Source organism: Vicugna pacos, chromosome 15 (assembly GCF_048564905.1).
Source record: "Vicugna pacos chromosome 15, VicPac4, whole genome shotgun sequence".
Lineage (NCBI taxonomy): Eukaryota > Metazoa > Chordata > Mammalia > Artiodactyla > Camelidae > Vicugna > Vicugna pacos.
In genome coordinates, this window is record NC_133001.1 from 16,670,377 (window position 1) to 16,697,306 (window position 26,930).

The 26,930-nt window shown below is 36.0% G+C and overlaps 1 protein-coding gene across 3 annotated transcripts in view; it reads left to right on the forward strand.

The window, feature by feature from the left end:
• The window catches only part of PUS10 (pseudouridine synthase 10), a 54,941-nt gene that overhangs the window by 607 nt on the left and 27,404 nt on the right, over window positions 1-26,930 (forward strand). For 2 of the 3 annotated variants that reach the window (XM_031675640.2, XM_006201482.4), the window contains exons 2-4: window positions 2,982-3,122; window positions 5,865-6,128; window positions 6,868-6,954. In XM_031675640.2, the coding sequence (XP_031531500.1) occupies window positions 2,997-3,122; window positions 5,865-6,128; window positions 6,868-6,954 (477 nt within the window). In that variant the 5' untranslated portion in view covers window positions 2,982-2,996. Of the gene's footprint in view, window position 1; window positions 97-2,981; window positions 3,123-5,864; window positions 6,129-6,867; window positions 6,955-26,930 lie in introns of those variants that run through there. The other variant, XM_072937694.1, reaches the window with a different exon arrangement.

Consider the following 26,930-nt stretch of genomic DNA (forward strand, 5'->3'; position numbering starts at 1 on the left):
TGAGGTGGGGGGGGGGGGTGCATACTGGGTACACGAGAGGTGTGGAAGGAGGGGATCGTTTCCTTCCTGCTGGAGCGGCTTTGTTAGCAAGGAAGGGTGAGTGGGAAGTTTCTTGAACCCGACTGACAGGGAGAAGGGCTTGCTTGGTTGCCCAAAGACTCGAGGTTAGAGCTGGGGATGAACTTTCCAGAAGTCTAGAATAGATTCCGCAGCTGAGTGTATCGGTAGCGCGATGAAGTTATGAGCGCCCCCTTCTTTGGAAATCCACATCCCACCCCCACCCGCACAAGACGAATGACACCCTTCTGAATAGATATAAGTTTTAAAAGATCACAGGATGTGAGATTCAGTCTCCTTATTCTAATGGTTTTCACATGTCGCGCTTCTTACCCGTTTGCAATAGTTTCTGTAATCAACCGAGAGGTGAAAAAAAAAAAATCCGTCCTCTCTAGTAAATCAGGGACGGGGCTAGTTTGTGGAGAAGGCACTGGATTCCGGTAGGGATCCTGACACGTGGGAAGAGGTTCTGTTGCAATGACTTGTTACAGTTCTTTGTATAAACACGTAAATGAAAAGCAAACATCTTAAAGGCAACCAACAATGGAAACCTTATAGCATAGAATGCATTTCTCAGGGCTTTCCTTCAAAGAAATAAATCTAATTATAAAACAACTGATTTCTGATGTCTTATGAAATCCTGTCATTTCAGCGCTGTACACTGAGATGAAACAACCAAATTTAAGGCGTAACGTATTTTCTAATAATGTTAACGTGCCTTAGAAGTCTCTACATTGTTGTAGGTGAAAATGATCTTGAGAGGTTTGTAAGTCTATTCCTTTATTAACACATACATAAGGAAGAGAGGGGGTTTTTTGTTGTTTTTAAAGTCCTCTTCAAATTACTCAAGACGGGAGGTTTCCTAATTCTGAACAGGTTTGGGAAGTTTTCGGAGCCAACATATTGTAATTTGTCATTTATTGACTAGTATGCTACGTTTATTCGACAGAACCTACTGGAGAAACAAATACTTGTCTTTAAGGCAAAGGGGGAGAAAAGAATACATTTTAATACAACAAAAGTCTCCGGGGAAATCTTTGATACAAAGTACCCTTTTAAAGTACTTACTCATGAATTTATTGAGCAGGAGGGCTTGTTTGTTTCTCTTTTTGAGTTAAAGATTAATTCTGAATTAAATGAAATCCTTGACCTCAGCTAATGAAAAGGAGAGAAGAGAACTTAAAAGGGTGAGACAGTTTCTCTTTGAGGGGAATGCAATCAGGAAAACACTTTAAAGGCTGATAATCAGTTCCTCAGAGAATCCCAACCTCTTTTCACCATCAAACTAGCAGATTAAACGGTCTGGGGGAAGAGATTCAGAGTATTAAGAAGAAGAAGAAGAATTCAGATTATTATAAATAATAATGACCACACACTTTCATTATGTAGAGGGTGTTCTCCACATATTCTGTACTTTCTGGAGCTCAAATTTACTTAGGCAACCCTAAATCAGTGTTTCCTAATCTGTGCGTTTGAAAGTTCTCACTGGTGTGTCCATACAAGCCTGGCTTTCTTCTCTTCCCTTCCAACTCACTTGTTCATCTGAATTAGAACCCAGGCACAGGCAATCTGTTTTTATAGTCGGCCTGCTAAACTGATTTTTATGGTGAAGAGTTCCATAGAACTATCTACCTGTGTTTCCCATTATTTCGTGTCAAGGATCTACTCCTCATAAGTGGCCACAAACATTTAGAATCTTGCAAGTAAGTAGTGGGTTTTAAAGAGTTAGCAAACACAAACTAATTCTAAGAGTCATCTTAGTAAGCATTTGGAAAGAGCTTCACCCTCCCAAAAATATTAAGCAAGTTCATTTGAATTACAAAACTGTGCAAATTAAAGGTGCCAGTCTTTTATCTGTATGACTGTAGTCATACCATACTGTACCATACAATCATGGCTTTATGAAATACCAGTAGTTCCTCATTTTAAAGTAATGTGAGCTCATTCATTAATCAGATTTTTTTTTTGCCATAAGGAATGATTAAGTAATTTAATTTTTACTACCTCTCCTTCCTGGCAGCAAGAGAGTTATATTGGATTTCCCTCCATTATCTGTGTAGTATTTATTCCTAAGTGAGTTTGTTCAAATTGAAAAGATTTTTGACAATAACTACTCTAAAATATTTTGCATTTAATTTGTTTTTGTTGGAGTTTTGTGCATGATGGAAGCAGATTTTTCTCATTTTGTAACAGTTGGTTGTCATTTAGTTATTTTTTTATCAAAGTAAAATAGATGTTTTTGGATATAGTGATCAGTTTGTTTTAAATACCTGGGCAGGGGAGGGTCTAGCTCAGTGGTAGAGTGTGTGCTTAGTATGCACGAGGTTCAGTCTCCAGTATCTCCATTAGGTAAGTAAATCTACCTCCCTCTCCCTTAAATACATACATACATACATACATACATACACACATACACACATACATACATCCATACTTGATTGCTTAACCATCATTAAAGTCAGTTAAGTATTGTGTAGAATAATCTTTATTTTTTTTCCTAGCAAACTAACTTTTAATTTCTAACAGTAAAGTTTATTGAATTTATTACTCTTGTGTTCTCAAATAGTACTGAGTGGTACAAAATAAAAAGCAGAATTTCACTCTGTATTGTTGTTTTCATTACCTTCTTCAGAGACAGCCATTTTTTAAATTATTTTTATGTCTTTTGATTAATTTAGTTATGTTGATGCACTTTATCATAATCTAGAGTGTTAAAGTCCTGAACAACTAGAAACTCTTACCTGATGCATCTAAGAAGTTGCCTTCAAGTTTATGTTTCAATATGGATATAGTGAAAGGGACATTATTGGAGAGTACCAAATACTGATTTTCAAATATAAACTGTTATCCTTAAAGGTGATAATATATTTGTGAAAGTAAAACACAAAAGATGCTCATTAGTTTTACTTTTTCTTCCTTTCTAGTTATAATTATTTAATATGTTTCCGCTGACTGAAGGAAACAAGCGTGTGGCCCAGTTGTTGCTCAGTACTGGTACCTGTCCAAGATGTATCTTCAGATTCTGTGGTGTGGATTTTCATGCACCATACAAACTTCCCTACAAGGTATTTTCTTTCTTTCTTTCTTTCTTTCTTTCTTTTTTAAAGTTAAGAAAGATTCTCTATTTTGAAATCAGTATTTGTATATTTAAGGGTATGTATCTGTTCATAACTCTTCATTAAATTTTTAGAGAACTATAATAAAATAATTACTGATAATGGTAATTTGAGGATTGTCATAACCATACAAATGTAAGTTCCTTCTTAAGTGATTATATCTAACATTTAATGTAGTGGAATCTTTGTGGAGCAATTCCCTGGTGCATTTAATGTTTGTATATACCTTTCCTAAAGAACATCTAGACAGAATATCACAAAATAGTGCTTTTCACCAGATGTTAGTAAGATGTAACAGGAGTGGGTGATAGTCCTGAGATCTTCTATTAAGTGGAAGCATTGTGGGTTTGGTTGCCTTTTTTCTTTTCCTGTTTTCTATATTACCATTTGTATTTACAAATATGTATTTACAACCCTCTAGAAGTAAATGCTTATCATCATAACTGCTATTAATAACAACAAAGTAATATACTGAGATCTTTGACATTTATGGTAATATACAGAGAGCTTTGATAGTTAATAGAGTATTTCACATAAAATACATAACATTTTATGAAATATGTTTTATTCTAATAGTGATATTCTATTTAGAGGCAAATACTAATTATATATGTAAATATGTACTTATATAAACAGTACAAATACACACACAAACACATGCATACATATACTCAGTTCCTTATAATTTTTTAAAATTGCCCAGGAGTTAGCAATAGCAGTCATTTCTCCTTTGTATTAGTTGTTTCTATTATTTTGGAAATAATAATTATATTATTCATATAGCATTATTATATGTCAAATTCTCATATAATCTTCATGATAACCTATTAGGTAAGTACATACTATGATTGTCTCTATTTTCAGATGAAGAAACTGAGGCACAGAGAGGTTAAGCAACCTGCTCAAAGTTACACAGCTATTAAGTGAGCGAGCTAGGATATGAACTGTCTGAATCCAAAGCCTAGAATTTGGAGTTAGAAGACGTGGATTTGAATCCCAGGTCCACCACTTTCCAGCTTCAATTTTCTCCTCTATAAATGGGAATGATGATAACATCCACCTCACAGGATTTTAAGGGACAGTATGTGAAAACTCTTTGAAAAATGGAAATGGTACATATGCTATGTATATTCATCAATACACACTCTGACTATAAAATAGTAAGATTGATTTTGTATAACTTATACATTTTTTCAGATACATTATAATCTATTATTTTATACATATATTGTAAGATTTAAATATATAACAAGACAGTGTTATCAACTTTTGTTTGTATCATTTTATGTAAATAAACATGAAAATATTTGAGGACTTTTTCTGGGTAAACATACTTATATTTTGGTATTTTCTATTCATATAATTATATATGTACACATACATATATCTATATTATGCTATATTGACATTATAGATTTTGGGTAACAATAAACCTATTTGTGTGGGTCATAATATGCCTGTATGTGTATATATGTATGAGTATGTATTTCTTTTCTAAAGATTTAATAGGAGAGCTAATGTCTTAATGAAATGAATTAAATTTGAATGAGAGATTTTTCCCTTTAGAGTCAGTAAATTGTAATATTAATGAATTTCAAACGAGTATTTATTCAACAACTGAATAATAAAACCTGACTAATTTAGATGAAATAAAGAAAAAGTCCTCTGAGTATTTAGATGAGGGGAATGTCTGAAATATAAGAACAGTTTCAAAGGAATGGCACTTTTTTGTGTGTGTATATATATATTTTTTATTGAAGTATAGTCAATTTACAATACTGTGTCAATTTCTGCAGTCAAATGCTCTACCCCTGAGCTATACCCCCTAATACTGTGTCAATATCTGGTGCACAGCATAATGCTTCAGTCATACCTGAACATACATGTATTCATTTTCATATTCCTTTTCACCATAAGTTACTACAAGGTATTGAATATAGTTCCCCATGCCAAGCAGTATGAACTTCTTGTTAGGGAAGACACTTTTTACATTCTAACACAAAGAGTGACAGAAACTAGGCAAACCAGAATGTAGTAGAGGGCTTTTTTAAATTAATTCCTATAAATGGTTTGTTATTATGGTGCCAGATTTCAGCATTGCCAGCATCTGTTTACTTTTGTTTAGTAAATTGCCTTGAAATTATTTTTACTTGATAGACTTTTAATCTGTCTAATTGTTCAGATTTCACATTAAATATTGTATATATGATGTTTTAGTGGTTGTAAGATTATTCAAAAACCTAGGAAAGATGGAAATTCAGTTTGTATTTCTATTTGTTAATTATTAGAATTGAAGTTGGATTTTTTTTGTTTTTGTTTACTTGTTTTACTAGAATTAGCAAGTGAATGATCCTCACAACAGAACTACAAACCAGATTAATAAATTAATAAACTACAAACCAGACTAATGAAGTCTTTCTGTCTCAGATTTAGGATTTCAACTTCACTGATGTATGAAATGCTTTTGAAAAAACATTCGCAGATATATTATAGGAGTTAAATAACTCTCTTTTAAATTCCCCAGAAAGCCAATGCTGGTTAATAAAACTAATTGATTGCTCCAGAATTGATATAAATCCATATTGTATAAATCTGTGATATGTCATAATTTTCATTCCTGTTTTCATGCTTCATCTTACCCTTACGGACATTGTCAAAGGGTTATTCCTTTTTTAAAAATTAACTTTACAGGAGTTGCTCAATGAACTACAAAAATTTCTGGAAACTGAAAAAGATGAATTAGTTTCGGAAGTTCCAAACCCACCTCCCAAGAAAATTCGACTACAAGAACTGGAAGATGGGATTGATAGGATGGATAACCTGAGTCAAAATGGAGAGGGAAAGATCTCAATTATTGAAGATGGAAGCACTGCTTCCAAGAACTCAAATTTAAATGTATGCAATGTATGCCTAGGAATTCTTCAGGATTTCTGTGAAAAAGACTTCGTTAAAACGGTAAACTTTTTTATTAATATGTAACATGTAAAGATTTTCAGTTTTAAGACCTAGAATTCGTGTATTTAAAGGAACAGTGCCATTCATTTCAACCTGTCTCACACAAGTGGATCATTAGAATGTTTTCTAATTCTTTTTTCAAAAACAAAGCCTGCTATTCTCAAATTACCTTTTTACCAACATATCTAAAAGTTAATGACATATATATCCATGAATTTCGGTTATAAATACTGTTCAACTGAACAAAAATATATCAGTTTTCCCTTTGCTGTTTAACATAGCTAAAGAGTTAGAGAAAAGCTCTTAGTCCTACCTATTAATGTCCGGAAAAGACAAGTGTTAGAACAGCCTTGTGGAAGGTACATGATTAAATGTGAGATTGTCTTTTGTTTCCAGGTGTCAAAAGTGCCATATTTGCCTTTATTTTATTTAAAATCTCTTCTTAATTGTGAGGTGACTTACAAAAGTGTTTGATGTTCACTAGATTGTTCTGCAGATGAGTTCTGGCTGTTTGGCACCTCATGATATCAGTCTTCAGGGTCATAGTTGGCAAATACTGGATTTCAGGATGTTTGTGTGTTTCCTATTCAAAGGTAAAAGTTTGGAAGTTTAGCAGTGTCATCTCCTAGACTAGAAATTCATGTTATGAAGATTAATGTAAAATTTTCAGCAATTTCTGAGACTTTGTATAATACTTCTTTATGTAATAAAAAATACTTTTTGTGTAATACTTTTTTAGGTGTGCAAAAAGGTTGGAGGCTCTGGGTTTGAATTCACCAACTTGGTATTTTCAGTCTCCTTCCCACCACAGCTATCTGTAAGAGAGGTAAGATCATTTACTTGCATAAAATTATATGTGAAGTACACAATAGAAATTTCTCCAAAAATGGGGAAGTAGAGATATGCCTTACTATATTATATTTTTTACATTTTATGTATTTATTGAATGATTGAAAGCATTACATCATTATAGCTGCTTGATACTGGATGGAAAAAAGGAACGATTGGTTCAAGTTAGTTTATTCATCACAAGACTGCCACCTTTTTTTGAAGGTCCTTATTCAGTAGCAGACATTCAATGAGCATTAGCTCTGTGTGAAGCATGTTGGTCAGAGAAAGAGATTTGACGAGGACTCCAGAGGTTTTTTTGGGGCAGATGTGTGTGTTTTATAATGGTCCTAGGGTAAGATCATTTCAATTATGATGAGCTTTCTTTTTCCTGGAGTAAAATATAAAAAGGTGACACCTCTTTTAGTCATTAGAAAAAGGGAGAGAAATAGCCTCATATTTCTTTTAACTTTTTTCCTTTGGTAAGTGAAAAAAATAATAGTATTTATTATTGTAACATTCTTGTGTGTCAATACTGATGTTAAAACTATCTTTGTTAATATTGCTGGATGTAGTATAGGGAGAGTGACCTCTGTAATCTCATATTACAGCATTGAGTGGTAAGCCCATCCACTTATATGTATGAGGTATCTTTTCCTCAGGAATCCCAAAGCATCACCAGAACATTACATCTCATTCCACCACTTTCTTTAGGTGAGCATGTTTATTAGCCCCCGACAGGCTGAAGCTTGCCTTAAGACTTCTTGAAGCTGGATAGAATGGTAGAGAAGTGCTGGGAAGTGAAAAAGAGTAGAATGATTTTAAGTATTATCTCTGTTGATGACAAGATAACTGAGCAAATAGAAGAGTAAAGGGGACGGTAATGATATACTGAGATTTATAAACACTTAAAAGTCATTTTCTACTCAATTGTCAGTGCAGGGGAGGGTATAGCTCAGTGGTAGAGTGCATGCTTAGCATGCACAAGGTTCTGGGTTCAATCCCCAGTACCTCCATTAAAAATAAATAAATAAATCTAATTACCTCTCCCCACCAAAAAACACAAAACAACATAATTATCAATGCATTTCTCACTGATAGGTCATCTCCCGGGTCCAGTTTTGATAGAGAGAAACAGACTTTCAAAAGCTAAGCGACTCACAAAGAGTTGCAGTGTTTGAGTAACAAAAATAGGAATAAGAAGTATGTTTTCTAAGTGTGGTTATATATGTTACTACCAAACTCTTCCTCTCAAAGTTTATGTTTTTACATGAAAATTTGTATTGTCCATTTTTACCACTTACGCAATGATTTTAACAATATTAATATTTATTGAATACTTAAGAAGTATTTATATTCTGTATTAGAAATAGAAGATGCTGTTTTAAAAAATAGAAGTATTTTGCATAAACTATTCTTGCTTTTTGAAACTGTTTTTAACCACCAAACTATTTAGCAGAAATATGTAACTATTCCAGTTATCGGGAAATTAATACATTTCCAAAGTTTAGTGTGTTAAGTGACTCAATTGTTTTTGTTGTAATAATGAGTAATATATTTTTACCCACTCATTTGTTAGGAATAATAATTATTCACAGGTTTGCAATTTTGTATTTCCACAACTCAAATTTTTTTCAGCAAATTGTGTTTATGGTTCACTTTGTCATTTTGTTTTATTATTATGTTTTGTTACTCACTTTTACTGCCATCTTTTATTACTTCTTTGGAGTTGAGATATGTTAGCCAAGCTGGATATAAATTGATTTTTAAACTAGTTAACTTATTTTTTACACTTCCCAATTTAAACAAATTACACGTATTCAGAATATTCTTGTATTTTTGAACATAAATTCTGTGACTTCTCTATTGCTGTGTTTAATCTAGGTTGTGGTTTTTCAACTTAGATCTTATAAAACTTAGCACTTATTTGTCTGTGTGTAAAATAAACATTGATCTATGTGGAGTTGATTGATGCTAGTTATCTCATAATTCAGAGTGGAATATACAATTGAGTAAATTTAAATGATTCAACATTTTTCTACTTCTAAAGAAGAAAATTACGATCACAGATACATTGATTTGAAAGCAAATCATTTTTTAATCAACATGGTAGTATTTATTATATTCCTATTTGGAAAAGAAGCAAGGAAAGTGGTGACCTCAAGTAAAGGATTAAAAAAAGAAAATCAAACTATTAATTTTGTATTAACCCATCCATATTCTTGGCACTACCAATCCCTTTCTGGCTACAAGTATAGATTTTATTTACCATCATTATAAAAGCACTAATTTAAAAGCTTAGAAAGAAAAGCTTACACTTAGTATAATCATCGTCGTGTTCACTGAGGTTGGGAGAATATGGAGGGAGGGGTGGAGCACAGCTTCTGTATGTGTTTTCCTAGGAACTAGTTGATCTGGTCAGGACAATTATAGACTTAATATGCTAAAGAAGAGATAAACAAAACAAGACAAACCCCTGTTAGACATCATACAAAACATGGTAAGCAGAATAAATGGAGGCAATATCCAGTGATTCACAGAAAACAACAGGATGGAAACCAGCTGGACATAATACTTAGAGGTTCTAAAGTCTTTATAAGAACATACAAAATTTGAATGTTAAGTTGATTATAAAGGAGAGTAATAAATATCTCATGGCCATCATGGTGACTTGCTGGAATTGGCCTTACTATTTGAATGTAACTATGGAAGGATGTCTTGTTTATAAGACTCAGATTTGTTAAAAGGAGAGATATAACAGTGTGACATGGTAAGAAATTATGTACCTATGTTGACATCTGAGATCCTGCAAGTGGAAGGATGCTGAACATCATCCAGAGGAGCATAAAAAGAGAGAAACAGCATAGATACAGGAGTACAAGTGTGCTGTATACCCCGTGGTAATGAAGAAGTGATGAGTTGCAGATGTAAGATAGTCCCAAAGGTATTCAGTAGTATGAAGGACTCCAGGTGCCTAGGCACTTGATGGAGACCTCATTTGGTTCAAAGCACATTGTCTGACAGCATTTAAATTGAAACAGCTTCTTCTCCTAAAGTGAGTCTCAAACTTTAATATGTGTAGGAGTCGTTGGAGAGTGTCTCAGGCTCTCTAGGACCCATGACTTTATGTTTCTGCCAAGCTCCTGGGTGATGTTGGTGCTGCTGGTACAGCGATCACACTTTGAGAACCACTGTCCTAAAGGACAATGGGGGAACTAATCTACTTCTATATGAAAAATTGATAACCTTCTAAAAATTGTGTTCCTGATAGGAAGGGAGAAACAGGCATAATTAGAATATATCCTAGACTTTTGATAGGTAGACCTCAAACAGTCCAAAGAAAAGGCAAAGAAAAATGGCATAGGAATCAGCTGGAAGATAAACTGAAAGGACTGGGGGGTTCAGATAAAGTGCAATTCAGACCTTACTTAAAACCAAATTATCAGGAGGAAGGTATAGCTCAAGCGGTGTAGAACATGCTTAGCATGCACAAGGTCCTGGATTCAATCCCCAGTACCTCCTCTTAAAAAAAACTAAATAAGTAAACCTAATTACCTCCTCCCTAATAAATAAATAAATAAATACATAAATACATAAAAAAACCATATCTCAGTGAAATGAAAGTTTAGGGGAAAAATACATCTCAGTGAGAAGAAATGGGGTCTATCCTTCTTCTCTCTCTTTTTCTCTCTCTCTGTATTTACATAAATATTTGTATGACTTTTTATTTTGGAAAATTTCCAAAGTAGTAAGTCTAGTCTAATGAACCCTTATGTATCATCCAACTCCAGTGGTTAATTTTTTTTTGCCAACCTGAAATCAATTAAAAATATATATATACAGGAAAGGTGAATTCAAATTACTGTAAATGTAGAAGAAGGTTTAGATCTATAATAGCAACTGGAAAATAAAATTTCTAATGAGTACAGGCCTGCAAGAATTGCTGGGGAAGACATGGGGTGCTTAAGGTTATGTTTAGAGCAAGAAAGAGATGAAAAAGGGGATAGATCTGCTTTCTGGAACTGATGGTGTGCTGCTGATGCATGATATAGAGAAGCCAAACTCTGGAAATCCTATTTGGTTTCTGTCCTTTTTTGTCAAGGAATATGACCTTCAACCGAAAAGGGTAGAATGATCATTGGAAAGGAAGAATGAAAGTTCCAGAGAGTCAGGCATTTCCAAATGGGTTCGGGTGTTCCTGCCTGCAAGAATTACATTCCAGAATAGGTTCAGAAGGAACTTGCAGCTTCTGTGATCTTTGAGATCTTTTAAAGGCAGATTTTCCAAATGACTGGAGACAGATAAGGGCAGTTCCAGTTTTCCAAAGGGAAAGAAAATTGGTTCTATTAACTACCAACCGGGGAGCTTGACTCTAAAAGCTTGGCAAGATTCTGGATCAGGAACTAAAAAGTAAGTTGTGGGCAGTAAGGATAAGGAAAACTTTGTTGTCAATACATAGAACAAGTTCACTAGGGACAAATCATGTCTGTGTCATTTCTTTCTTTTACAGGCTAGCAGGACTGGTAGAACAGGGAAATACAGTAGCACCAGTATGACTGGAATTCAGCTAGTCATTTGACCAAGTTTCTTTCCTCATGGTAACTTCCTAAAAGTGGCAGGAAACATGAGCAAGATGTGAAGACAGTTGGATGGATTTTGTTCATACCCAAAAGGAGCTGATTAATGTCTAGTATCAAATGGAACAGTGTTTTCCCAAAGCTCTGCAGATCAACCACTTGAAACCCACCTGAGGAAAGTTGTTGAAAACAAATTGCTGGGCCTTGTCTCGGACCTCCTAAATCATAATCTCAAGAGATGGGGCAAAAAAAACCCTCAACAAGTTGTGTACATATTAAAATTCAAGAATCACTGAACTTCAGGGAGATTTCTGATGTGCTGCAGGATAGAACATGTGATGCTGAGGAACACTCACTACAGGTGTGCAAGAAACAGAGTTGGCCATATAGCACATAGGTTAAGGGTTAGAATTGAGATCCAAAAAGATCTCAGGAATAGGGAAAAATCTAATAAGATAAAATTGAACAGGATTAAACATAAATTCTTATACTTGGGTTTAGAAAAACAACTGCCAAGTAAAGGATAAGGCTGGAGTGGCTTAAGAGCTATGTTTATAGACAAGGATTACAAGGCTTACAAGGCTTAGGGGTTTTAGTTAATAGCTCAGTGAGAATTATGGGTGTGATGTGGATAACTTCTTTGGATTTTAGTCCAGATATTAGAAGTATAACATCTGGAAAGATGAAGATGACAATCCTGTTTTACTCAGTGTGGGCTGTTCCTGAAGTGCCATATTCAGATGGAATGTCCTACTTTAGGGAGAACCAGTACAAATGGGAAGGCATTTTGTGGCAGTCCCTGTAATAATCCCCAAAATTTGTGAATATGTTATTTTACATGGAAGAGAAAAATAGCACATGTAATTAAGATTAAGGATGCTGAGAGAGAAAGAGTATTCTCAATTATCTAAAGGGGCTCAGCCTAGTCATATGAGTTCTTAAAAGTACCTTTCTTGACTGAGGTCAGGGTTAAGAGGAAAAGGTTATTGTGGAGAATGGTCAGAGAGACACAATGTTGCTCACTTCGAAGTTGGTGGAAGGAAGATATAAGCCAAGGAAAACGAGTGGTAGCTAGAAGCTAGAAAAGGCAGGGAAACAGACTCCCCTGGCTTAGACCCTCCAGAAAAGGATTTGGACCTGTTGACCCAGTGATGCCAGTAAGACCAGTGTCAGACTTCTGACCTAAAGAACTGTTAAGATAATAAATGTGTGTCTTAAACCACTAAGTCTGTAGTAACTTGTTATAGCAGTAGAAACAAACACACATTAAGGTGAGTACATTCAGAATGGGGGAGACATCTAAACCCTGGCCACAGGAGCTGCTGCCAAAGGAACTTGATTTATTTAATTTGGAGAATGCGTGATTTAGTGGGATGAATTTTCTCTCCTTAAAATCTTGAGGGTTTTCCTCCCAGACAGATAGATTCAGGAGGGAAATAATTTTTGGCTATAAGGAATTATCCAGAACAGGATAGACTTTTCAGGAATAGTGAGTTTTCAGTCACCAGAATGTTTCCGCCAAGGCTGGGCAACTGCTTGGCAGAGACCTATACAGGGAAGGTGTGCACCATGTAGTTGATTAGACTAGAGATTTTGTTCAGCCCTTTCAAATTTCAAGGTCCTATATAGTTTTAATTAGAACATTTATTATAGTAATTTTTAAATGTCACCTTATACTCATGATCGATTCCTCTAAACTTCTACACCACAGTAAATTACTGTCACACTAAAATTACCATAGAATGAATAACCCAGACTTATGCTAATATTAGGCTAAACTTGCATTTATGGGAAAAGGGAATTCTAGTTATGGCCTTTTAAAAGTAAACGCTTTAGTCTTGTTAATTCTTTTAGGTTCATCTTTACTAGTAGGCTCCAGTAGGGGGCAATATTGTACTATCAATTTGGCTTATTGTTACTTCTCAGGAGCAGCGTGTGAGAAACAGTTCACTCAGTATTGACTTTGAATGGATTTGGTGTCCCATAAATTAATGTTACTTTGGTTGTATGAAACACTACTTCTCTATATGCAGCTTGATATAGAGTTTCATTTGTCAAATCAAAACCTTTTTCCTTTCATTTTTTTATACTTTGTGATATTTCCATGCTTTGCATTAAGTTCTATAAATTATATGTAGTCCTAGAAAAGTAGCCAAAAATAAAAGCAGTATCATTTCTGTGGTAGCAGTTTATATTTATAAAATTGCTTTTTCTTAAATTCAGACAAATGGATATTCAAAAGGCTTTGGATTTTTACTTAAGTCTGTTCTTAACCAGTTTGGGACCATCATCTATTTAGAATCCAAAAAAAGCAATGACTCCCTTGTCCTAAAGATGCACATATTCAAAATTTTGCATGTATATATAGGGTTCTTTTAAACTCCCAATCATTAACCTAGGATCTTTCTTGATTGCATCATACTCCAGTAATTTTCCCCCTCTGTAATTGGTTGATGTACTTACTTTTTCTAAAGGGCAATGTTTTTTCTAATTATGTTTAACTCATAGAACAAAATTTGACAAAATCGCTTTGACCTCAAGTACAGAGACCCACACTTTCAAGTTCATATTGTATGTGCAGGCCTGAGCTGGCTGTCTTCATTCATTAACCTGACTCTGATTTAGCATGTGTGTTTTCTACTTTTTGTTCCTTTTCCATGACTTTTCAATTTTTATTTTATATAATAAGCATCCTGCCTAAATTAGTTTTTGTTCTCTCTTACCCACCAATACAAACTTAAGGTTCACACAATCAACATACTTTCTGAGCTTACTAAGGAGTTTTCAGAATTTGTAGCCCTAATTTTGGTGAAGTTAGTCAGAACTTGCTTCAATCCCTATATGGTCCATTTATCCATGCAAAGTATTTTTACAAGGTTGCTGAACGAGGCACTGAAAAACATGCAAAATTATAGTAGTCACTGTCTCTGCCTCTCAAGGATCTTTCAGTAGACTCTTTATGGACGAATTGAGGGGATGTAACCTTGGTAATGTTTTGCATATACAGGATGTAACTTTTTAAGCCATTCAGAGGACATGCAACAACTCAAACCCATCTCCCTTATAAAAGGTAACCCCGCTAGCATGCCTCTGAGCACAGTACCAGTGTGTGAAAGCCTGCATCATCAGGGCCACAGAATCACAGATCTTTAGGAGACCTTGGTAATCATCTAGCACTCACTGAAAAATGTCATGTGTGTGGTTGTGATTTGTCAGAGCTCTGGCCATGTCACCACCCCAGGTATAAATCTATTAATACCTTTTGAGAATCTCTGCTGGAAAGTCCAGGAGTTCCTAACCTTTTAATCTCTGAAAGTTTAATGAATCCCCAGTATCTATGAATTGGAAAGAAGACATGCTTGGATGATTTTTTTCAGCCTCACAGTTTGGGATTACTTCACTAATCATCTCACTCATCCTCATTTGAAGAAGAGAAAACCAAAGCTTGCCCAGTGTGTCATATTTATTGGAATTTGGGTGTGTCTCCCTGCTTCATGCTCTTTTTTTGCTTGTTTGTTTTTAAACCATGCCGTCTCTCCATCTTGTATACTTATGTGTGTTTTATTTACTTAACTGCCTTGCCCTATGGGCATTGCCTTTTCTTAACTACTCTACTTGTTAAGCCATACACTCAAGAACATAACTAAGGATCAAGCAACACGAGAATGATAAATCCCAGCAGAGCTGCTGCATCAGAGGGGGACCATGGGACTGGACATGGGAGCAAGTTCAGGATTCTTTTACTCAGTATACAACTGGGACATGCTTCCAGGGGAGAAAGGATGAATGACATACAATTAGACCCAAGTCCTGGTTAGAGTGAGCAACCAGAAGCCTAGCTGTCAAGGAATCAGAGCAGATATTAAATAGATCTAATAACTCACTATTAGGGGGAACAGGTGCGGCCAGGGGGGGCATCAAATAAAGCAAGAACCTTTCCTGAGATCACTGAGGCTTGTAGCAAGGAGGAATAAGTCATATTCCTGGGAATGAGATGCCATGGTGAAGTTGGACTAGAAGCAAGGCTAATGCTAAAAACCATCACAATAATATAATGTATACTGGATTTAGGAATGCAGCTGGCAGAGTACTCAGACATATGTTTAAATATTTAAAGATGCATATGTTACTTCCTAGCTTTGCTTTTTTCTTGGCCTGAACCAGCTAAGTATAGGTAGAGGAGGCAGCAAGATAGAAAACGTTGCTATGGCTAATCCACCAGTGTGGGTAGTTGAGATGTAGCAGAGTGTGTTAAGAACATGAGGCAGCTTTAAATTTTTGAAGTTTTTTTTGTTTTAATTTGTATGGTCTTATTCTCGTGAAGTGTTGCATTTTGCATCTTTAAAATTTACAGTGAGAAATGGTTATATAACAGAATTAATAGGAATATAAGATGAAGCAAATCCTTTTTCTTTAAAATTCTATTTCCCCACCAGATATAACATATTATCACATTGCTACTTACTGATTGTTGAGTTCCTTATCAAACTTATTTTTTTCCATTCATTTTTAGGACTGTGTGGCCTAGTAGACTTTCAGAAAAAGGGAACTTCTTTTTTTTTTTTAATTTATTTATTTTTTTGGAGGGGTAGATAATTAGGTTTAGTGATTTATTTCTTGATGGAGGTACTGGGGATTAAACCTAGGACATCGTGCACGCTAAGCAGGCACTCTACCACTGAGCTATACCCTCCCCCCCGGAAAAAGGGAACTTCTAATTTAGACTCTGCTTATTTCAGATTTGGATTTCTCTTGTTACCCAATTGAGACAAGTCATCTCAATTACCCTTTTTGCTGAGATCACCACCATGTTTAAGACTTAGTAATTCTAACCTACTAAGTTATTATTTTTGAAAAATCATTGTAATAACTTATACATATATATATGTCTGTATGTATATAAAGTGATAGTTTATATGTGAAACAGCCGCACCACCACAATGTGTACTTATGTTTTAGGAGCAGCAAGATACAACTCCTTTCTTGGGAAAACAAGGGGCAGTAGCTGCCATCATTTATTGAGCATTTGTATGACAGCATGCTGTGTGTGCGCTTTCATTTAATCTGAACAACCCCTTGAAGTAGTACCTATTTTACAGATGATGAAACCGAAACTCAAGTTGACATTGCTAATAAATAACAGAGGTGGGATTTAAACACTCGTGTATCCAACTCCAAATTACATGCTTCTGATTATTGCTATGCCCTTCTTACTGCCAACACTGTGATTTGGTCAGGTATCAGAGTGGGTTATTGTGTATCTGTGTTTATAAGGAGAGACTTAGTCTAGGTTTTGACCCCCACATTCAAATGGTGCAATATCCTCAGTTAGGGAAAGGATTCTTGGTTGAAAAAGAAGAAAAGAAGAAGAAGAAGAAAAATGGAACCAGAGCTCTTCTTATTTTAACAAAAGTAGTAATTTAACAAGCATGATGATAAACCACCAGTTTATTTGGTGATTCTCTAGAACTACAACTTTGAAAATAAAATTAAAATTACATTTTTTAGTACTTACCCACCACACTTGGGTTCAAGTTTTGTTATCAGATGACTGGAATACGTACAGAAGAGGTTTTGAATCAAATATCTTATTATAGCCAGTATCTTAAAATAGAGGAATTTCCAGTCATTTTTGTGAGGAACTACTTTGATTTTCTTTTGGTCTTAGGAAGATTGGTATGTGTGTGTGATGATGAGTTATTGTGTTAATCCCTTAATAATTAGAAGTGGGAATGCCAGTTCGGCTCAGCCAGGTTCTTTCATCATATACACATCCAAATGTCCAAGAAGAGGGGGCTGGTGGCAGGTACCACCCTGATGTCAGACAAATCCAACTTCATTATCGACTTTTCAGAAACTTATTTAAGAGCTAGTACTAGTACTCCGTTATCTTTAGGAAAAAAATAAGGATCCGTTAAATTGTTTTAGACAAGATTTGTCAGTTAAGTAGTGTTGATTATTGGTAGTGCTGCAGTTGCTCCTGCTGCTTTTTAAAAAAAAAAATTAGTACTGCTTAAAATACTAAAAGTTATCTTTACAAATCTTTCCTCTTAAATGTTTGTTCTTCCTTACCAGTATTAATACAGGATCAATACTATTGTAATCTAATTTCTGGAGTAGATACCATTCAAGGAAATGTTTATCTGAGAATTTTTTTTTTCTAAGAAAACCTGAGTATTTTTCTCCTTGCCATTATTTTTATTATGCTAAGTTTTCCAATTTTTTAAATGTGATAAATATTTTTCAATCATTTTGGACACTCATCATTTGTAAAATCTCATGTGAAAGACCTTAGTTGAGCATTAGTTGGTCACTTCACAGTGGTGCTTCCTTTTTATTGCTTATAGCTTTTGGTTGAACAGTGAGTCAGAGATTAGCTGGGTGGATGGCTGTCTCTACAACCTTAGCAAGAGTGCTCGGAGCAGGTACTGGCAGAAAAAAGAGGGCGAGTTTCTTATTTTAAAAATGTGTATTATATATATGGCAAATTAAAGAGTCACGTATTATTTTTGTTGTAAGTTACAAGCTATTCAGATAAGTAACTGTTGAAGTATTGATATGACTGAAACTCTTGATCCTTTTTTCTGGTGGAATCTCAGTTTATTTCTAAAGTAGTTGTTAAAATGTTACTGTGAGTATCTGGGCAGATACAATGCTAGGGGAACTAACTTGGGTGGGGAGAAATAAAATGGATTTTATTTAAATGTAGTCATGAAGTATACACAAGGAAATGAAATAAAATAGATGCATTAGTATCAACACAGGTAGCCCTTTTATATTTATATTAAGAATCATATCACACCTATTAGAATGGTTATTATAAAAGAGACAAGAAATAGCAAGTTTTGGAGAAAAGGGAACCCTTGTACACTGTTAGTGAGAATATAAATTGGTGCTACTACTATGGAAAACAGCATGTAGATTCCTCAAAAAATTAAGACTAGAACTGTGATATGATCCAGCTATTCCACTTCTGGGTATTTATCCAGAGAATACAAAAACAGTAATTGAAAACATACATGCACACCTATGTTCATTCAGCATTATTTACAATAGCCAAGATGTGGAAGCAACCTAAGTGTCCATTGATGGATGAATGGATAAAGAAAATGTGGTATATATCCACAATGGAATTAGTCGTAAAAAGAATGAAATCTTACCATTTGTGCCAACATGAATGAACCTTGAAAGTATTATGCTAAGTGAAATAAGTCAGATAAAGACAAAATTGTATGGTTTCACTCACATGTGGAACTTAAAAAAAAGAATGAACAAATAAAACAAAAAAACAGTAAAATGCAGTAATGTTAACATTATATTTCTATTTACTGTTCTCAGTGCAATTGTTACATATCTGTTATGATAATACAGTGTTACAATGTTTGTCTTAAAAGTCATGCATATCTATTATATCGATACCCACAGATTTACCATTCTGGTGCTCCTCATTCTTTCCTCTAGATCCACATTGCAATCTGGTGTCATCTCCTTTCATGTGACTCATGACCCCCAGTGAAAAAGACCCTCATTTTACCATCTCCAGAAGTAACTCTAGTCTTTTGCAGGAGTTAGAGCAGATATTCGCCTGGATGGGTGGAGTGGTGTTGCGGATTTGAGGATCTACCTCTTTTTCAAACAGATTTTCAGTCAGTCTTCCTTATTTTGCTTCTCCTACCCCCACTTCCAGAATTCCTTGGCATTTATTCACCGAACTTTTGTTGATTGTGGAATATCAGTTTCCCCTGCTGCCAATTTAGGATTCAGGGTTTTTTGTTTTTGTTTTTGTTTTGGGGGTTTTTGTTTTTGTTTTTGGCTCTGATAAGTCCCTTACCACTCCCCTCTGCTTTCCAGCTTCCAAATTTTTCTATTCCCTACACTCTCACTGTCTCCATCCTGGTTGATTTTATGCTCTTTTAACAAATCTCTTTACTGTTGTTTTAGAGGATTAGCAAAAGTGCACACTTGAATTTGATCTTTTCTCTTTACCCAGAAGTCCGCATATATTTGTTTACTTTTAAAATACAATTTTTGCATTTGTCTCATTTTATTATAGTTACATTATTTTTATTTACTACATTAAACAAATTACTGAGACCAAAGTATACCGTCTTTCATCTGGAAAGACAGTATATTCTTCATCTGTGAGGTTAGAAATACTTTTTTGTATGGTGACAACACGAATGGAAATCTACCAATTTAGTTTTTACTTTACAAATTAATTATATGGAAAAATATGAAGACAAACTATGTGGAAAAATTATTTATTATAGAGTTTATGCTCTTTTTGGGGGCAGTTAATAGTAGGATTCATACCCGATAGTGACCCTAGGAATTTTAAGGTTATATTGTAGAGGAGTGATAGATGAAAGAGAAGGGTAGGGAAAATTAATTACCGCGTGGACTTATGAGTGTATTAAATAATAATTTTTGACATCTCATGCACTTAAGCCTTTTTTTTTGTTTAGTTATTTTAGCTTCTATTTTCATATCATATTGTACAAATTAGCAGTGGTGTAGGAATAATTTATTACCCTGCCCTTCTCTAGAAATGCACTTGAAATTTCCCACACACCAAAGGTTTGTCATTAGATCTTCTCTTCAGATAGTCTTCACCAAATTATTCTTAGGAATCCATGGTTCCTTTTCTCTTCTTTTTCTTTCATTGTCTCTATCTCTTTCTCACCTTTCCCTCTCTCCTCCCCCTTCCCTCCCTGACCTCCTCTCCCCCTCCAATCCTCTCTTCCTTCCTCCCTCCCTTCCTTCCAAATACTACATCAAAGTGTCCTAATAAAAATGTTGGCAGGATTTAAACTGGACAGGATTTACAGTCCAAGGGCCCCTGCCTTTCTCCTTTCGAAACCCTTTCCTCAAAACATCTTACTGCATTTTGTTGTTGGGTGTGTGGTTTGATCTGCCTTGATACTTATTTGCCTTCGTGTCTTGCACACATGTTAAGCACCATTCCTAGCTAGAAACTGGCCTCGTGCGGATGCTGTTCCGTTCTCAGATTCACAACAAATCACCTTCCTTAAACTTTTAGACTAAAACTAGAACTGAAAGTTTGGAAGGGGCAAGGCTTGAGGAAATCCCCTTTCTCCTTGCTGTATCTCTCAAAATTATTTCCTTTGTCCTGAGGCAGAGGATGTACAGAGGCAGGTTGAGCAATTGCCTGGATTTTTATAATAGCCTCCTAAAAGCTGTCCCTGCTTCCATGCTTGTCCTCTGCCACTTTAAAAAGTAAGTTAATTTGTGTCCTTTCTTTCCTTACCTTCCTGTGTCTCCCCATCTCCCTCAGAATAAAATCAAGTCCTTTAATTGCCTGCAAGGGCCTGTACTGGCCCTGCCCTACCACTACACCTTAGTTCACTGACTTCATCACTTGATACTTGTTTTCTTCCCTGACTATTCCAGCCACATTGGGCACAGCAGGCATACTTCTTCCTCAGGGCCTTTGCATTGCTGTTCTCTCTGCCTAAAATGTTGTCCCTCAGATGTATGCATTCCCCCACCTCCTTCATATCTTTTTTCAAGTATTTCCTTCTCAGTGAGGCTTTCCCCCCACTACCCTATTTAAAATTGCACATTGCTCTTATTCCATTCCCCTTTCCTGTTTTACTTTTCTCCACTTGACTGCATTTTACAAGGGGAGGGATTTGTGTCTGTTTTGTCTACCAGTACATGCCTAACAAACATGGGCACACAACAGCTATTTGTCATTGACTGTGGTCACCCTGAACCACATCCAGCATGTGTTGCCCAGGTCCCTAGCATCAGCAGTGGTAATTTATATCTACCCAGTGATCAGAGTAAAAGGAAGAAATGGAGAGTGAGAGGAAGGAGGTCTTTCCTTCTCCTCCACCTTTCAGAGGCCCTCATACTTCTTTGCTGAAAGAACACAGAACCTTTGAGGTTGAGGTATTTTACATAGAGAAAGAAAGAGTGAGAAGGTTATGTTCCATAAGCAATGTGGTTCTAGTCCCTTTTTCATTTCTAATGGTGTTTGTTGTTGCTAAAGTTCAGTAAGTACTTTTAAAACTTTTTTCCTTATGTACCCTTCTCCAGCCCCAAAATAATTTTGAGAAACTGTGTACCCCCTCACATATTTTTAAATTAACATCAGAAATGTTTCACTGTAAGTTTAAATGTTATCAAATAACACTGCTTTTAAAAATGTTTCCATTGGAAGTATTCACAGGTGAAATTATTTCTGAGGGTTTTTTTTTAACTCCAGCCCACCATTCTTTACAAAAACAAAAACAAAAGTAATAGAGATAGATAAAACAAGATTGGCAAAATGTTGATAATTTGAACCTGGCTTGAAGGGTACGTGGGAATTTATGCATTATTTTTTCCACTTTTGTGGTTTCTTACTTTCACGATAGAGATTTTCTTCAAATGACTAGTGATCTCTGTCCATTCATTTAAACATAGAACATTAAACAGTGTTTGAAAGTCATGTGTTTATGGAGTGGAAGGATGGTGCTTGTTGACTGGGTTTTACTGGAGAAGAATAGGTAATAAACTGACTTTTTATATGGAAGAACCGTATCACATTATATGAAAAATTTCCATCAGAAACCATCCAGTTTATCCAAAGAAGAATCCTCTAATCTCCCATCCAGAAAGGTATAAGCTAGGCAGCCTCTCAGGGTAGCCAAGAGCAGGGCAGGAAAGGGGGCTGCAGGTCTCTGTTCAGCCTGTAAACTCTCACTGACCCCCTCCTCTTCCTTGCAGGGCTTCACCAGCTGTCCTCTTGCCCAGGGCTCCTGAGTATAGACACCTCTAATTCAATTTCCCAGAATGTAAATCTCTTGCTTGGTGTCAGGGAGGGGACTTGGGGGTCTATCCGTTCTTTATACAAGCTTCAGCCATTCCCTCTCGTTTTAGCCCATGTTTCACCCTCTGTTGTCTCAGGCTTCCAGGCCTCTGCTTTGCTGACACTGAGGGATCTGCTTCCTGGGCTCTGCTACGTTTCGCTCCTGCGTCCCCTTTCTGTCGTGTGTTGAGAGTTGGAGTGATATGAATATTCTTATTTAATTGCAGGTGGAGTTTCCTTTTCTGTTTTCATTCCCCTGACTTTGACATGATTTTCCAGAGAAGTGGGCAAAAAGGGCTTTTGTCCACCGTCTTGAAGCCAAAAGTCTGATTATTTTTTGTAACATTCTTTTAGTGTATTTAAAAAGTGATATCTAAAAATTAATTTTTTGAATTTAATAAATTCTTATCCCTAAGAATACATTTAGTGCAAATCAAGTTCAACAGAGGGAATGATTCCAGTTTTGTAATTTTCCTGTGATAATTTGGAATAATTTTCAGATACTTCTCTTTATAGAGTTTTCGAGTTATTTTTTGAAGAGAGCTTTTCCAACCATTAGTAGGTTCTCAGCAATTAACAATTCGTTTGTCTCCTTGGTATTCTAAAACTTACAGTTTACCTTTAAAAGCTGTTTGTCTTGGTAGTTGTTTTGAAGTAAAATTGAATTTATGACTCCTGAAGTTGAGCACGTTGATGCATTGAAGCCTCTTGAATCTGCAGGTTCACTTCACACTAACTGGCATTTCAGTGAGGATGCTAGTTCTCTAAAATCAAATTCTAGGAGGAAACACATTTGCACCCTCAGCCACACCCAGTTGCTAACAGGTATTTGTTGAGACGTCTTTGCTTCACTGATGCTTTGAACTCTAGAGTTACCTAAAATTCACTTGTCAAATTATCCCCTCGTTAGCACATGACCCTGAAGGACAAGACTGAAGCACGTCTGTCTTTACATCTGTATCAGAGCCTCTTACTGCAGCTGTGCTAAATTTTCTGACCCTTCCCTCCACCGCCACTGCTACCCCGCTTTCCCACCCCTATAGGACTTCCTCTTGTGATTATTTGCGATCAGATCCTTCAGAGGTAGGCAAACATCAGCATCTGGAGTATTGGAAAAATGTGGTGGAAAGTCTCCTTTTTAAAATTCACAAAACAGAAATAGTATTCTCTTGAAAACTGGGTCAGTAGAGCTGTACCTAATTTGACCCTGCAGATTTATTCTATCTTTGCTGATTTGTCCTAGCTTTTCTCCTCTTGCCTTGTCAGAAACAAAATATTCAACCTTTTTTTAATGTTATCTAAAAGTTTTTATTGCCAACAGTAGTAGGAAAAGCTGAAGTGAGAAGGTTTTATGTCTCACGTCATTTTCTTTTTTTCTCAACCCTGGAGGGAAAGATAATGTAGAGGATTGGAGTGGGTTTTTAAACATGACTGACAGAACTTTTATTTATCAAAGGAGACACCCAGACTCAGTGTGTTAGTCATTACATCACAGGTCTGACACCAGAGATTCTGTGAAGCAGTGAGGAGGCGTGGGGGTAGCTAAGTGGTAGAGTCAGGAGTGGTTCTAGGAGTGTATTCGCCCTCCCTCTCTTTTGACACGAGGTGAGGACTGGGCTCTAGTGAGGTAGGTGCCTAAAGTATTGCAGGCTGGGGGGTTGGGAGGAGGAGGAGAAGCAAATCTTAGGCAGTTTTGCTGGGTGGGAAGAGGGAAGAAGAGTTTCTCGTGTTACTGATAGCATTATTGAGCCTAATTCCTAACTGGCTATTTGTGTGCAAGAAAAATACATGTGCGTGCGTGTGTGTGTGGGTGTGTGTGTGTGTGGGTGTGTGTGTTAGGAAAAGAAGAAGGAGCCGGGGGTAATACTTCTAGCTGCCCAAACAACTGTTGTCATTGCCCTGTTGGTGCAAGTCTCTATTTATATTATCTTCATTATTATAAATCAGTCCAAGAGATGTGTGAGATTCAAAAGACTTTAGAGTTTTAAGGGTATTAGTGGTAATTTAGAAACCCCAACATCACTGCTGATCACCAAGTCCTGCCGATCTGTGTCTTCATTATCTCGTAAAGCTGCCGCCTCCTCTTCATTCCTACCACCACTGCCATATATATTATTTTTTACTTGAATTACTGCTTTATTTTACCAAAAGTCTTCATTTCCCTTAGTTCCTATCTTCTTCCTCTAATTCACACTGCAACCAGCATGAGCATTCCTGAAGACAAGAGTGATCATGCTACTTCATTGCTTAAAATCCTTCTGTGGCACCATATTGCCACATATTGTGTAAAACTAAAACCCCTTAACATGGGTACAGTAGTTTTATGATCTGAGTCCTGCGTCCTCTTTTGCACTTTGCAGCCACACATCCTCAACTCTTTAGGGACCACTAACTTACAGTTCCCAGAGCCTTCCTGATATTCTGTGGCCTTTGCACTACAAGATTTCTTCTGTTTGGAACATACTTTTCCCATTCTTTTTTTTTTGTTGTTACTGATAGCATTATTGAGCCTAATATGTTGTTGGGTTTTCTCTCAATTCTTTTTTTTTTAAACAAAAACATTTTTTATTGAGTTATAGTCATTTTACAATGTTGTGTCAAGTTCCAGTGTAGAGCACAATTTTTCAGTTATACATGAACATACGTATATTCATTGTCACATTTTTTGTCGCTGTGAGCTACCACAAGATCTTGTATATATTTCCCTGTGCTATACTGTATAATCTTGTTTATCTATTCTACATTTTGAAATCCCAGTCTGTCCCTTCCCACCCCCCACTCCCTACTTTCCCCATTCTTCATCCAGTTAATTCTAAATAGCTGATCCTTCAAAGCTCAGATTAGGTGTCACTTCTCCTACAAGACTGAGCTGAGGATGTCTTAAATGTCCCTTCAAAATATGTCCCTGTCACAGTCCCCACCACTCTGTATTTTAATTTTTATTAATACTATTAATCACTATTATTAATATTTTATTATCATTTTACTTACATTTATTCTCTCCTAGTTCATGAGTTCCCTTATGAGCACGATCTTTCACGTCTGTTTTCTCAGTAAAGATATCACCACATAGGAGGTAGCCTGAAAAATAATGAAGCATTGAGCCCCTTCATCTTATAGTTGAGAAACCAAGGCTCAGAGAGGTAAGCCACCTTGCAAAGTGATCACACAATATTTAGAGGCATAACCTGCATTTTAGTCTAGTGTTGGTTTCCCTCTTTCAGAAATTAAAGATTCAGGTTTCTGTAAGGGCCAGATAGGCAACAAATATGAGAAAAGTGGGTTATCTTTTTTATAGTCATTCCAACATCTTTCTGGATCATATGCCTGTCTCACACTATATTTTCGCATGAATGATAAAGAAATATTTTAGTGTAAGAAATATTTTATTTTCCTCTAAAGCTATCATATAAGAAAAAAGGTAGTGTAAAGATAATGGTTATATTGTGACTTGATGAATTATAGAAGATGGAATGTTGTTTCTTCTTTGCACTGTCATGGGAATTTGTATATACACAGTGTGGCACTTCATGTTATAGTTTCAGTCTTTGGATTTGTGCCCTGGCTTGGCACCCCAAATCTGCTGACCTTTCCAGTTTCATCTCTAGTCATTGAACCTCCGCTCACATTTATGTACATACATACATACCCTAAGCTCCAACTTTACTGAATTGTAATTCCCCAACATGTCATTTTTAATGCCCCTCTCTGCCTGTCCTTCCTTCCTGCCACCTCTGCTTGAATCAGCCTCAATCCCTGGCCCTGCTGTCACCACTCCCATTGTTTGGTGCTGGATGAATTCAGCTCAGAAGTTCAGAGTTCAACTCAGAACTCTAAGTTAAAAGCCATTCCCAGGCATAGAGTTTCCATGATATGTGTATAAAGGTATATCCTCTGTGTGTGTGTGTGTGTGTGTGAATGAGACCAGAGTGCACAAGCACTTCAACAAGCATGTTATTCACCTGCCCCATTTAGCAAAGCAGGGTCTAGGATTAAATCCTGTGGCTCCTGAATTTTCAGGAGGTGACATACTGCCTTTGGTATCAAATTTGATTAAACTTGATAATGTTAATGCCATATGGTTCTGAGGGGGAGGAAGAATTAAATTGCTTACTCTAGAGAATGATTTTTTTTCCACTGACTAAGGAATAGAACATTTATTAAAATTATCTTGGTGACCTGAAAGGGAGAAATGAAGTTCTTTTTCCTCAGCAGAAGCAGGTCCAGGGCATTATTAGCACATGGTAAGAATTGAATAATTGAGCAACACTGACTTCTTTGGGATTCAGCCTTCCAGCCCCTGCTGTGTGATTAGTTCTGTCCAACCTGCTGGTATGCTTGAGCAGGGAGCCTGCAGAGGATTAAGAAGGAAAAACCCTGTAGCAAATCTCACGTACTGAAGACATTTGATTTAATTTTACATGTTACACATGGTAATCTGGTTTCCATTGGCAACCCCCAGCTCTGCCCTATTTTATAATCAGAGGATGGCAGGATAGATTGCAGATTTGATGGCATCACCTGGAAGTGATCATATAGAACAGAGTTTACCTCAAAAGAGGGGAGAAAAAGATCACTAAA